At 50.9% G+C, this 12,745-nt stretch overlaps 1 protein-coding gene across 1 annotated transcript; it reads right to left on the minus strand.

Annotated features, from left to right (window-relative positions):
* Positions 1-38: 38 nt before the first annotated feature.
* On the minus strand, positions 39-11,860 carry KIFC2 (kinesin family member C2). The gene is made up of 18 exons (XM_069096989.1): positions 11,592-11,860; positions 10,926-11,013; positions 10,566-10,744; positions 9,715-9,907; positions 9,351-9,451; positions 8,645-8,710; positions 8,265-8,402; positions 7,158-7,235; positions 6,667-6,796; positions 6,450-6,559; positions 4,272-4,380; positions 3,865-4,022; positions 2,977-3,081; positions 2,667-2,797; positions 2,214-2,337; positions 1,869-1,998; positions 1,481-1,737; positions 39-1,248 (listed from the first exon to the last, which is right to left on the minus strand). Exons 1-18 carry the CDS (start codon positions 11,775-11,777, stop codon positions 1,012-1,014), a joined length of 2,520 nt encoding a protein of 839 aa, XP_068953090.1. The 5' UTR covers positions 11,778-11,860; the 3' UTR covers positions 39-1,011.
* Between the last annotated feature and the right edge of the window lie 885 nt (positions 11,861-12,745).

The raw sequence follows: 12,745 nt of genomic DNA on the forward strand, positions 1-12,745 counted from the left end.
GGATTTAAAACCAGATGGGGAAAAAAATAAGAGCAAACTGAGTCTTTTGAAAAATTTATTAGAACCACTTCCCTTGTGGAATGATACTGCCATGGCTTCCCAGAGAGAGAGAGAGACAGTGAGAAAGAGACTCACTTTGTAGTTGGATCCTGGTTGGAGCCCTGGGGACAGTCCATTTGTCACAGAATCTTAGAACTGGGAAGGACCTTTGAGATCTCAAGAGTTTAACCCCCTAATTTTGCAGAGAGAAAAAACAAGTTCATTGAGGTGAAGGAATTACCCAAGGTCATCCAATGAGTTAGAGCCAAAACTGAGACCCCCCCCAACCCAATTTTCCTGACAGGACCTAAAATTGTTTCCACTATCCCCACCCCGCAACATCTCCATTATACTCTTTCCTATCATGTTTTCCCCCTCCATCCATCAGGTCCTGTCTGTTCTCCAGTTTATACTATCTCCAGGCTGAAAGAAGAGGCTGGGACTCTGCCTATGGCCCCTGCCTTGGGCTTGGGGAGGGGAGGAACTAGCACCTTTGTTGTGGGGGGCAGGGGTAGAGAAAAGGGATGTGAGCTGGTTGCGCCAGAGCTTCAGGGCTTGTCGGGGGTCAGGGCACACAGGGATAGAGGCAATAAAGGACTGAGACACTTTAAAACCCAAAGTCTGTGATTGGGGGTGGGTGGTCACAGCTGAGGTCTCCCCTCCCCCTTTCCTGTGGGGTCTGGGCACCCTGCTGGGCGCGGCTGATAAGAGTAAGGGTTTGATAAGAGGTGGGGGAAGAAGATGTAAAATGGAAGGGTTGAGATCTATGGGAGGTTCACCCCCATCCAAAAAGCATGGGTAAGAGCTTGGAGTGGGGAGTCCCTAGACTTCTGGGAGGGGCCAAATCTACCTCTGCATTTGAGGGCAGACCTTTTTTATTTCAGTATCTTGGGAAATGTACAATCCTCAGTCCCAGCCCGCCAGAGGTTCTCCCCTAGCCCTGAGCATGGGCTGTCAGGACACAGGATGGGGTTACAGAGGAGGGAGTCTCCCGGAAGGAGAGGGCTGCTCTGCTTGTGGGGAGATTCCCTCAGGGCCAGGTGTGGTTGGGGTCCCCAAGGAAGGAGTGCCCTCGGTGCTGGGCGACGTTGGGGTCCCCGAGGTTGGAGTTCTGTGGCGCCGGGCGGGTCCCAGCTCCACTTGGCTCACACGTTCAGCGAACTTCAGGGAGCACACCGTCTCTCCCACATCCTCTGGGCGTGATGAGATCTAGGAGAGAGGGAAAGTAGCGGTGGGGGTTGGGTAACTTCCCATCCCCTCAGTCCTCTCCATCAAGGAGAGACACTTTATGCAAATGACTCGCTTCACCTGAATGAATTCCGTTACCAGCGCTAGAGCCCATCTGGACGTGATACGAAACGGAATATGCTAATGAAGCATTAGCTCGAGAAGGGCCCTCCCCTACTGGCCAGGCCACGCCCCCAGTCCCGGGTTTGCCCACCTGCACCAGCATTACAGCAGTGGCCCCAGGGCCCAGCGCGGGTTGCAGCAGCCGGGTGAGTTGAGAGTCTCGAAAGGGAACGTGGGGCTGGCGTGCCCGGAGGGCTGCCATCACGCCCCCCAGGGCCAGCAGTGAGCGGTTGATGGTCTGTGCTTCCCGAAGTCTCCGGCCTCCGACGCCAGCCCTGCCACTGGACTCTGTCATCACCGCCTTCCACACCCGCTCAGAACCTGCCAGGTCCACCAGGTGTAGTGTCCCTGTGGGTGGGAAGGGTCAGTGTTGGGGCTCACCGTGCCGTCTGTGAGACGGGATGTAGGTATCAGTAGTGATTGTGCAAGTGGGGCCTCCCGGCTAGGGGTGCAGGCACTGTCAGGCCTGGGGCTGATACCTGCCGTTCCTGGGCCATGAGGAGGGGGTGCAGTGGTCAGCGTCAGGGTGACTAGGGCATGGGAACGAGAGCTGTGCTCATTCATGTGTGTGGCAGCTGTGGCTCGGTTTCGCCTCCCCAGATTCAGCATCTACATGGCACAATAATCTGTCCTTTAGGTCCTGAGAGCACCAAGGGGCAGAGGGGTGGTTCTTTGCATGGGGAAATACAGGTGAGGTCAGAGGTTACCTTGGGAAGCTCTCCCAAGTAGAGGGATTAGATCTGGGAGATTTTATATTACACAGCTGGTCAAGGCAGTGAGGTCAAGAGGTTACCTGATGTTGAGCATCAAGGGTTAGGGGTTACCTTGTGCAGAGCCCTTAGATCAGACACATCCCAGCAGGTGAGGCCAGGCACATGGATTCCCCCACAGCCCTCTGGTCCCTGACGCACTGTAAGGCGCTCAGGGGGTCCTGAGGCCAGGAGATCCCTGAGGGGAGATAAAACAGGAGTATAGGCGAGACCCAGCCTGGATGGGGTGTGAGGGATGATACTTTTATTTTTATTTTTTTTAAGCAATCGGGGTTAAGTAACTTGCTCAAGGTTACACGGCCAGTTATTTCTGGGTGTGGTGCTGAGTGTCTGAGCCCGGGATTCGATCTCCAGGTCTTCTCAACACTGGAGCCGGTGCTCTTACTTGCTGTGCTACCTGGCCGCCCCAGGGATGATACTTTTAGATGGGTAGATCAAGGCAATATTTTGGGCAGGGAGATTGGGGGTGGGGTGGGTGAGGATGAGGGAGCATGTTTGGATACTGACCTCACAGCCTCATTGTAGATCTCGACCATGCTGACTGTCACACGGTGCTGTCTTGGCCCTCCCTGTGCCCCCATCTCCCGGAAGAGTGACTGCAGGGCTCTTGGGGCGATGCCTGGGTCCTCCAGAGGACCCTGAGTGGGACATGGGATGGGAATAGGAAAGTATCAGGCTCAGATCTCAGTCTTTGGCTCCTGGGGCTTCCCATTCCATTTACCCTTAGGGGTGGCCCTCCTTACCTCCTTAGTCCCCCATCCTAATGAGAAGGCTTCCCTCCCCACCTCATTCCCCAGCTGTGGGATCCTGCTCCCACCTCCATGCTGTAGGTCTTGCCAGTCCCAGTCTGGCCATAGGTGAAAATGCAGACACTATAACCTTGGAGACAGGACAGCACGGCAGGTTCTAACTCCCTAAACACCTGGGGGATGATATAAAGACACTAGATAAGGGAAAGTGTGAAAGAGTGTTTGAATCATATTGTGTCTGGGCCTCCACATATCTAACTGTAGGAACTCTGGGGGAAGAGGGAAGTTCTAAGGAAAAGAGAACAGGAAAGATCAAAGTAAAATGGTGCTTGGTGGGAGGTGGAGAGAGGCAGGTCATCTCCTCTAGCACCTAGGGGAATTCCTTGATGGAGTAGAGATCTGTATTTGATTCCTGACTCTACACCAGGCTGATTTAAGTAACCTTGGGCACAATCACCTGCCCCTCTTTAGGCCTCAGTTTCTCCATCTGAGCAATGGGGTGAGGGTTTGGGGGAGAACAATGTTGGACTCAATATCAAAGATCTCTTATCCCTGTGGAAAGCTTTCCTTACATTGAAGTTGTTGTTGAGTCATTTCAATTCATTCATTTTAGTGACTTTGTGACCCCATCTGTGGTTTTCTTGGCAAAGATAACTGAAGCAGTCTGGCATTTCCTTCTCATTTTCCAGATGAGCAAGTTGAGGCAAACAGGATTAAGTGACTTGCCCGGGGTCACAAAGCTAGTAAGTAATGTCTAAGGACAAGATTGGAACTCAGGAGAAGTCTCAGAAGATGAGTCTTCGTTATTAAATGCCTGATACTATCTACTGTGCATGGAAGAAGGATATAATAATGTGAATATATACATATATTCATATTGCACATTAATATATACATTCATATTCCATATAAATATGTATATTTTCTATCTATAGAGAGAGATATCAAGTGATCACCTCTTCTTGGGTGGCATCAGGTGGGAATACCCTGTCTAGGCGGAAGTGACGCTGGCGCCCTCTGTAGTTTGCAGTAATTGTGCCCCCAGGACCTGGGTTCACATTCAGCAGGTTCCCAGGGTTCCCTGGCTTCAGCCTGCACAGCACTCTGATGTTCCCTGTGGGAAGGCAGGACCATAGGACTCAATGCAACTGGTCACCCTTTAAACACCTCCCTACACTTCGGCCTCCTGACGGTTGAAGAGAACTCAGAAGTCATCCATTCTATCCTACGCCTATGCAGTGACCCCACTCTGCTTATTTCCCACCACCAGCTCCATTAAAAGAGAAAAAAATGGGCAAAGGAGTTGAAGGCCAGTATATGTTCACTTGCAGAGTGAGGATAACTCTCCCCAACCCATCCATACCTCTGAGCTCTAGTAGTCGGCCCTGATAGGCTCTTCTGGGTTTCTTACGCTCTTCAGGGACTTGCCTTCCCCAATGACTGCCTGATAGCTCCCCCAAGGCCCAGCACACCTGGGAGAGAGACACAGTAGGGTATGGGAATTCCTGTTCAGGTGGCTTTTGCATTAGGATCCCACATTGGGATCTGGAAGGGCTCTTAGACTTGGCTAGTCCAATCCTTCGTTTTATAGATGAAGACACTGAGGGTCAAAGAGAGAATTATTTTCCCAAGGTCACAGAAGCAAAAAAAAAATCTCAGTCCAGAGTCAGACCCAGGTTCCCAGCATGACTTCAAATCTGATGCTCTTTTTGCTACATTCCAATGCCCTCTGAAGTGTTTGGGGGCTCTAAGATTCTGTAAGAGACAGGATTAGGAAATTGGTGCCGAAAATGAGGATTTAGAGGTTAGGGCTAGAACTGGATTAATCTCAGGGATGCTTGGTAAAAGGCTAGAAATAGAACCTGACTCAGGGTCAGACTTGTTCTACATCTCCAGCTACCTAAAGGGATTTCCACCTGCATCTTAAATTCAACAAATTCAAAATTAAGCTTATTATCTTTCCCACTCAAACCTCTGCTCCACCTTTTGACTTGACTATTTGTTGATAGAATTTCTACATGATCTCTAGCATTCATCCTTTCCCTCCATTCCCACTGTCATCACCTTTAACCTTCAACTATTACAATAGCCTTTTAAGGGGTGGCTAGGTGGCGAAGTCAACAGAGCACTGGCCCTGAAATCAGGAGGACCTGAGTTCAAATCTGACCTCAGACACTTAACACTTACTAGCCATGTGACCTTGGGCAAGTTACTTAACCCCAATTGCCCTGCCCTACCCCCTCCAAAAAGCAACCCCCCCCCAAAAAAAAACCCAATAGCCTTCTAAGAGATCTTTCTGCCTCTACTCTCTTCCCTCCCAAGTATTGTGTAAGAATAATCTTTTTTGAGGGAAGGAAATTGGTTAAGTGACTTGCCCAGGGTCACAGAACTAGTAAGTGTCTGAGGCTGAATTTGAACTCAGGTCTTCCTGATTCTAGGATCAGTGCTCTATCCATTTTGTCACCTCGATGTTCTAAGAATAATCTTTCTTAAACATAGAGCCAGGAACATCACACCCTGACTTGAAAATCTTCAATGGCTCCCTACTCACTTCAGATAAAAGTTTAGATTGCTCCATTTGACAATGGAAGTTCTCCATCATTTGGTACTACCAACAGTTAATCAATGAGCATTTATTAGGTACCTACTATATATGCTAAGAATGATGCTGGGTGCTAGGTATAGAAATACTTTTAAAGCAACGCTGTCCCTGCCTTTAGGCTTAATTCTACTGGCATTTAGTAATATTAATTAAATACTCATTAAGCACCAGAAGGAAGGGAGAAAGGAACTCTGAACTGGATGTGAAAACTGTCCCTTTTAGCTGTCCACCAAAAACACGTCAAACCTATAGTGCTCTGACATCTCCATGCCTTCTGCTTTCCCTGTGTCTGGGGTGCTAGTCCTCCCTATCTGTGTTTAAATTCCTATCTATCAGGGTGGCCAGGTAGCACAGCAAGTAAGAGCACCAGCCCCAGAGTCGGGATGACCTGGGATCGAATCTGGGCTCAGACACTTAGCACCCACCCAGAAACACCTGGCCCTGTAACCTTGAGCAAGTTATTTAACCCCAATTGCTTAGGGGTGGCCAGGTGGCTGAGTGAGTAAGAGCACCAGCCCCAGAGTCGGGGTGACCTGGGATCGAATCCAGGCTCTGATACTTAGCACCACACCCAGAAATAACTGGCTGTGTAACCTTGAGCAAGTTACTTAACCCCAATTGCTTTAAAAAAAAAATTCCTATCTATCCTTCAAAGCCAATCTCAAATGACACCTCTAGGAAGCCTTCCCTGATGTCCTCTTTTGATAACAAACAGCCTTTTCCCCTGACCTCACATAGGACTTTGTTTTGTAACCTCTTGAATACCCTTATCCTGTGATATTGGGTAAAATAATATAGTTACCTGGTATGGCGTACTTTACTTCTGTTTCAGCACAGTGCCCCATCTGCAGAGCAGACATGTGGGAAGTGCTTTAGTAGTAGGTTTCCTGGAGTGGCAGTGGGAGGGGGAAAGGCAACTTGGGAAGGGCAGCTACTGACCTGTCCTTGGGCCTCCTTCAGAGCCCCCTGGTAGTTCTGGGTGAAGGCAATGACCAGCCCACGAAGGTCCCCGCAGCCCTGGCGCAAGGCAACTATGTGCCCTCGAAGTCCTGGGTGGGGCAGAGAGGGGAAGGAGAGATTGATGGTGAGGGAGGACCCTGGGGCACCTGCCCAGATTCAGCTCCCTTCCCAGTCTGAAACCCTCATTTCACCATACCTGCCAGTTGGCTTAGGATCTGCCTCAGCTCCCTCTTGCTCCTTCGCTCAGACTCCTGGACAGCTGCCTCGAGCTGCAGCTCTTGAAGGGCCCCCTGAAGCTCCCACAGCTGCCCTTCCTGTACTCCTAGCTGCCCCCCCCCAAGACAGTCTGTCATGGGGTGGTGGGGGGAACACTAGGGTCCTGTCCTCGCCCAGCTATTCTTTTAACTCACCCCACACTCCCTAGTCAGAGGGCAGCTAGGTTGCACAGTGGCTGTAGCACTGGGCCTGGAGTTGGAAAGATCTGAGTTCAAATCTGATCTTAGACACTTACTAGCTGTGAGACTCTGGGTATGTCATTTCACCTCTGTTGGCTTCAGTTTCCTCAACTGTAAAATGGGGATAGTACAGTACCTACCTCCCAAGGTTGTTGTGAGGATCAAAGCCCCTGGAGCATAGTAGGTGCTATATAGATGATTATTCCCCTCCCCAGTCTGGTCAGGTCCTCACCTGGGCCCTGAGGGTCTCAGTTGTCTCTTCAGTCTCTCTCAGCCGACTCCTAAGTTCCACCAGGACCTCTGCCTCCTCCTGTTGGTGGGAGGGAGACTTGGGAGTCAGGAGTTGATGGGCACAGAGTCCTGTCTGGAGGACTACCTAAACCCTGAGGTCTCTGCTCTCTCTAGCTGGGGGGGTAGGGATGGTATAGAAGCATGGAAGCAGGCCTGGTGAGGGGCAGAGAGCAAAGTGGCAGTGGTAGGTTTGGGGAGACTAGCTCACAGAGTGTCAGAGCTAGAAGAACCTTAAAGATCATCAAATTCTGTATCTCTGTGCTTCTTCTCCCCAAAAAATCCCCCAAACCCAGCAACCCATTTACATACCCAATACATAGGAGGACTAGGTCTTGGGTGAATGATATTGGAAGTCACAATACCTATAGAAGCCCATTTCCTGGCAATATGGGAAATGAAGAGTTGGGGGAGAGGGCTTATCCCCACCCACAGCCCATGCATAGGCAGCTAGGTGGTGAAGTAGTATATCCTGATACTGGACCCTAGAGTTAGGAGGATCTGAGTTCAAATTCAGCCTCAGATGCTTCCTAGCTGTGTGACCCTGGGCAAGTCACTTAACCCTTTTTGCCTCAGTTTCCTCATCTGTAAAATGAGTCAGAGAAAGAAATGGCAAACCACTCCAGTATCTTTGCCAAGAAAACCACAAATGTGGTCATAGAGAGTCAGACATGACTAATCAACAAACAAAACAAAATACAAAACCCAAGTGACCAGGCTGAAAAAAATGGACAAGATCTAGAATGGTACTTCTGGATTGTCAGGGTAGAGTGAGTGCCAGCGGCAGGGGGCAGAGTCATAGGCTCATAGATTAGGGCTAGAAAGGACTTTAGATGGGCCTAACTGGCATTTTGACAATAAGGAAACTGAGGCCCGGAGCAGTGAAGTAATTTCTGCAATATCCCATAGTAATGGAGCAAAGATCTGAACCTAGGGAGGTCCTTTAACACTTTCCAACATCTTTCTAGACTGCCATCTCTCTCAACTGTAAGGAGGAGAGGAAGTGGTGTGAAGTCACCTGGAATAAGAGTTACCTTCAGAAAGGAGTTACCTGGGCAGGGGAGGGAGTCCGGACGAGGGACCCAGGCCCCCACTGGAGCAGCAGGTCCCTGGTGAGGCTCAGGCTCTGTTTCAAGGCCTCATTCTCCAGTGTCAGGTGCTGAATCCTCTTCTCAGAGTCTGTTACTCCCTGGGAGGGAATGTATCCCCTTGGAACCCAGGAATCCCCATCCCCTTCCTCCTTTCCAATCCATTACCTTACAAGAGCCCAGAAGCAGGAATCCTTTTCTTCCCCCAGGTTCATGTGTCAGGTGGGATTGCTTCCCCTCCTTCCCCAAAAAGGATTCATTCAGGTGCCAAGTAGCCCACGTCCTCCCCTCATCTTACAGGGACTCTGCCTTACGGGGACCCAGGAGTATAGATAGGCCTCACCACTCCCAGCCGAAGTCGACTCAGTTCCTCCTCCTGGCGCTCTAGCTGTTGCTTCAGTTCCTCTATCTGGGGTAAATGGTTTGGGGGAAGCTGTGGATGTGGTGGGGCTGGGGGGAGTGATTCCTAGACCCTGTCCTATCCCAAAGGTTGTTGTTTCCCCCCCAGTGCCTTGCCTTGGGACTCATCCCAGGGTTCTGAATGCAACTGATACTCCATGAATTTGAACGGCATCTTCTCCCTATATACTGACATCATCAGGTAGTCCCCTCACTAACCTCCTCCCGATCTGTCAGGTCCTTATTCCCCCAACTCTTCCTCCCTACACTCACAAAACGCTTCATTCACCTATCTCATAGTACCCCCTAGAGTCCTGGGGCAAACAGCACTCTTCCCCCTCCCCCTCCATCTCTCCACAACAAACTTCCTGCTCCCCTACCTCCCATGACCTCTTGCTTAGACATAAGGCATTCAGCTCCTTGGCTCCAGGGCTCTTCTCCCCCTCCCCTCCTCCCAATCTCTTACCTGTCTGGGCATGCCTACTTGTTACTTATCCTTAGCCCCCTCTTCTGCCTCCCAATTCTTCCTCATAAAACCTTGCTTAGCTCCCTTTCTTCCCTACCCATCCTCATAGAATCCTTTTCTGCTCTGGGGTAGCCTCTTCCTCAACTCCAGGGCTGATCCTGCAGATGTTTCCAGGTTCTCTTACCTGCCCCAGGGTGGTCCCCTCCAGCCACTGCCAGTCTCTATGTTCCTCTTCCCTTGGCTGGGGTTGTCCCTTAGGCTCACCCCTCATGGTTCCCCTTGAACCTGTGTGGGGAGATGAGGAAGGGTGCAAGGAGAATAGAGAATCATTACTTTGGAACAGGAGATGGGGCTATATCTGGGCTGAGGAGCACTCTTAACCCCAAACAGGGAGCACTCAAGGAAAAAAAGCTGGAAAGAGTATCTTGGCCCTCAGCCCTCTATCCACTCTCCAAACCCTAGTTTCCCCAGGGATCCTGAAGCAGTAGGATCTTCACCTCCCTCCAGGATCAAAACCATCCTCCCCCACTCCATTATGCCCCATATACCATCTGGGGCTAAGGGCTGCCCTCCTGAAGATGAAGTTGGAGCTGTAGCAGGGGCGGAGGCCCCGGTCTGCTGGGATCCAGAAAGCTGATGCTGGAGGCCATGCTGGAGCCTTGGGGGTCGATTCTCCCCTGGCCCTTGCAGCCAGGCTACCACTGCCAGGAGCTGCCCAGTCAGTGTCAGCAGCAGGGGAGCCTGGGAGTTTGGGGGTTAGGGTCAGTGGGGAATTTGGGGAAGGATTAGAGCAGGGGGCTGTGGTGATTGTGAGGAAACAGGGATGGTCAGAGAGAAGGGATAGCAGTCACAACAAAAAGGGCCATAGGTTCTAAGGCTTTACAGGCAGATGCAGTTCTGGGGCAGGCTGGTTCATAGGATTTAGAATTGGAAGCTATCTTAGGGATTAGCTAATCATCCTCCCTATTCCCCATTTTACATATGAGGAAACTGAGGCCTGAGGACTCAGCTAAAAAGAAAACTCAAGATTCAAACTTAGATTCTCTGGCTTTTTTTTTTTTTTTTACTGTACCATAGGTTCCTCAAAGAAGAAGAGATGTGCTGACTGGCAGAAAGTTAGGAAAAGAGACGTGGGGATAAGGGATAAGACTAAAGAAGGAAAAAGTACCTTCAAGAGCCTCTCCTCTGTCAGACTGAATCATGGGCTGCAAGGAAAGCCCACCAATTTAGGAATCAGGAGACCTGGTTTCTAGTATCAGTCCTGATACCCTAGTAAAGTCCTCAGTTTCTCCCTGTGTAAAGGGAGGTGGTTGGACTAGATCTTAGAAGGTTTTTTCAGTTCTGACATTATATAAATCTAAAGGGAGTGAAAGAGGGATAAGGGAAGAACCAGGCTTACCTTGTCTGGGTCCACAGACCTTGTCCAGCCTTCACCTGTCCCCAGCTGGAGAGACAGGAATTCAGCCAGGTGGGTGATGGCTTCTTCCAGAGAGACCTCTGGGGAGCTGCCTGCAGCTCCCTCAGCTGGCACCTCCTGCTTCCCATCCCTGTCATTATCAGAGTCTGGGTCTGAGGAGCCTACAGTGTATTAGAAGAAAAGTGAGAAGTCGAAGAAGAGTAAGGCCAGGGCTACACAGGGAGTTAGAAAATGGCCATGCTGAGCTCACAGAGGAATCAATGATGGTAGAGTGGGAAGGTTGCCCTCTTTTTTTCTGGACTGCCCAATTTTCCCATAGCCCTGACTTAGTAGGTCACATACTGTCTAGGCCATTCAGCTCAGTCCAGAGATCTTGCTGTGGTCGGTGGCGGCGGCGATGGCGGCTATTTCTGGGGAGGGAGCCAGTACCCTAAGAAAGGAGAAAAAGAATGGGAGCCTCAAGGCAAAGTGGGGTCAACTCCCCCTTCCTGACGTGGTTATGGGAGAAGTGAAAAGCTATTCTATACTTAGGCTGGGGATCAGAACAGAGATGGGAAGGGAGCTTCAGGAACCATTCCTCTGTCACCTGAGCTGTTAGTTGTAAGCCATGCCAACCTCTCAGGCTTGTGCTGGGGAATGAGGCTGTACAAACCTGAGCTAGGCAGTGATGCTGTATTCGTCCTCAAATAGGGTGGGGGAGTATCAACTGCTCTGCTTTCACCACAAGTGGTGGTGGCAAGCACAGGTTAGGGTGGGCCCAGGCAGCAAGCACTGGTTAGGGTGGCCTCAAGCGGAGACCCCTCCCCCAGAGAAGGGGGAACAGGTTGGTAGAGGCTCCAGCAAAGACCCCTCCCCCAAATCTGGGTACAGAAGCTCATTTAGAGAAGTGGGTTTGGAGACATAGACTGGTATAAGGTCAAGTGGGCTCCTCCCAAGGGCAGAGGAGCTCAGGCAAACCCTTACTCGCCATCCCATCCATCCTCTTTCCCACTCTGACCTGTCTCTCACCTGCGAGGGGTCCCGGGTGTGAGCTGCTGTAGCTGCTCCCTCCCCATCCCTTCGGAAGAGGGTGTAAAAGATGTAGACCAGGAGCGAGTAGAAGGCATACATAGAGGAGGGGGTGGGGGGGTCTTCCGAGGTCTGCCCCCGGCCCACCACCGCCTCCCGGCCCGCAGCCGCAGTGCTGGTGCGCATGCCCAAGACAGGCCACCCCCGCTGCTGCTGCTGCTGCGGCTGCTGCGGCTACTGCTACTGTAGCCGCCCCAGCTTCTCTGCAGCAGATGGGAGCGCTCCCTCGGCACCATCCCTGGGCAAGGGAAGGGTTAGGGTAGGAGGCGGTAAGAATGGGGATCCAGAGATATCAGTGAGAAGGGGCTAAGGAAAAGGGGACCTGGGGCGGGGAATAGATGGGGCACGCCCCCTGAATTTGAAGACCCCAGCCCCTCACTAAACAGAGACCACTTCCTCTTCTGGACTCCGTCCTTGCACAGCCCACCCCCTTCTCCACCCTCCCACACATTCCGTCCTCCCTCCTTTTCTTTTGATGCCCTGTAATACCTCCTTCTTCTTCCTCCAGACCCTCCCCAGCCATTCTACTCATCATGCAGACTCCTCCTCCTTACACTGACCCTCCCCCGCATGTCGTTGACCCATCCTCTCTGAGACGGCCTCCTGTGCCAAACTTCATGTCCCTCCCCTTCTTCTTTAATCAATCAATCACCAATTCCCTAACATTTATTTTGCGCCCACTATTTATGTGCCAGGCAATATGCAAGGTTCTGGAGATGCAATTACAAAAATAAGTTAGTGCCTGCCCTCAAGGATCTTACGTTCTACTACATAGATACAACCCATTAACTGGTTCGTAAATGAAGGATACACACCCAGAAGTCACACATAGAGTAATTGGGGATGGGAGAACACTAAGGATTGAGGGGATTAGGAAAGACCTTTAGGAAAAGGCCAAATTTGAGCTGAGCCTTAAAGGTAGGTGGGGTTTCAAAGAGGAGGAGGTGAGGAAAGCTCTTCCCAGGAGAGTGTACTGTACAAAGACATGGCAGTAGGAGATGGAGTGTCGTTTATAGGGAATGGAAACAAAGTCAGTTTGTCTAGAGCGCAGAATGAGGTAGAGAAAGTAAAGTGCAATCAAGTCTGGACAAATA

The sequence above is a fragment of the Petaurus breviceps genome, unplaced genomic scaffold (genome assembly GCF_028583685.1).
Source record: "Petaurus breviceps papuanus isolate PSGF00001 unplaced genomic scaffold, PetGlider_PUasm1.0 350, whole genome shotgun sequence".
NCBI lineage: Eukaryota > Metazoa > Chordata > Mammalia > Diprotodontia > Petauridae > Petaurus > Petaurus breviceps.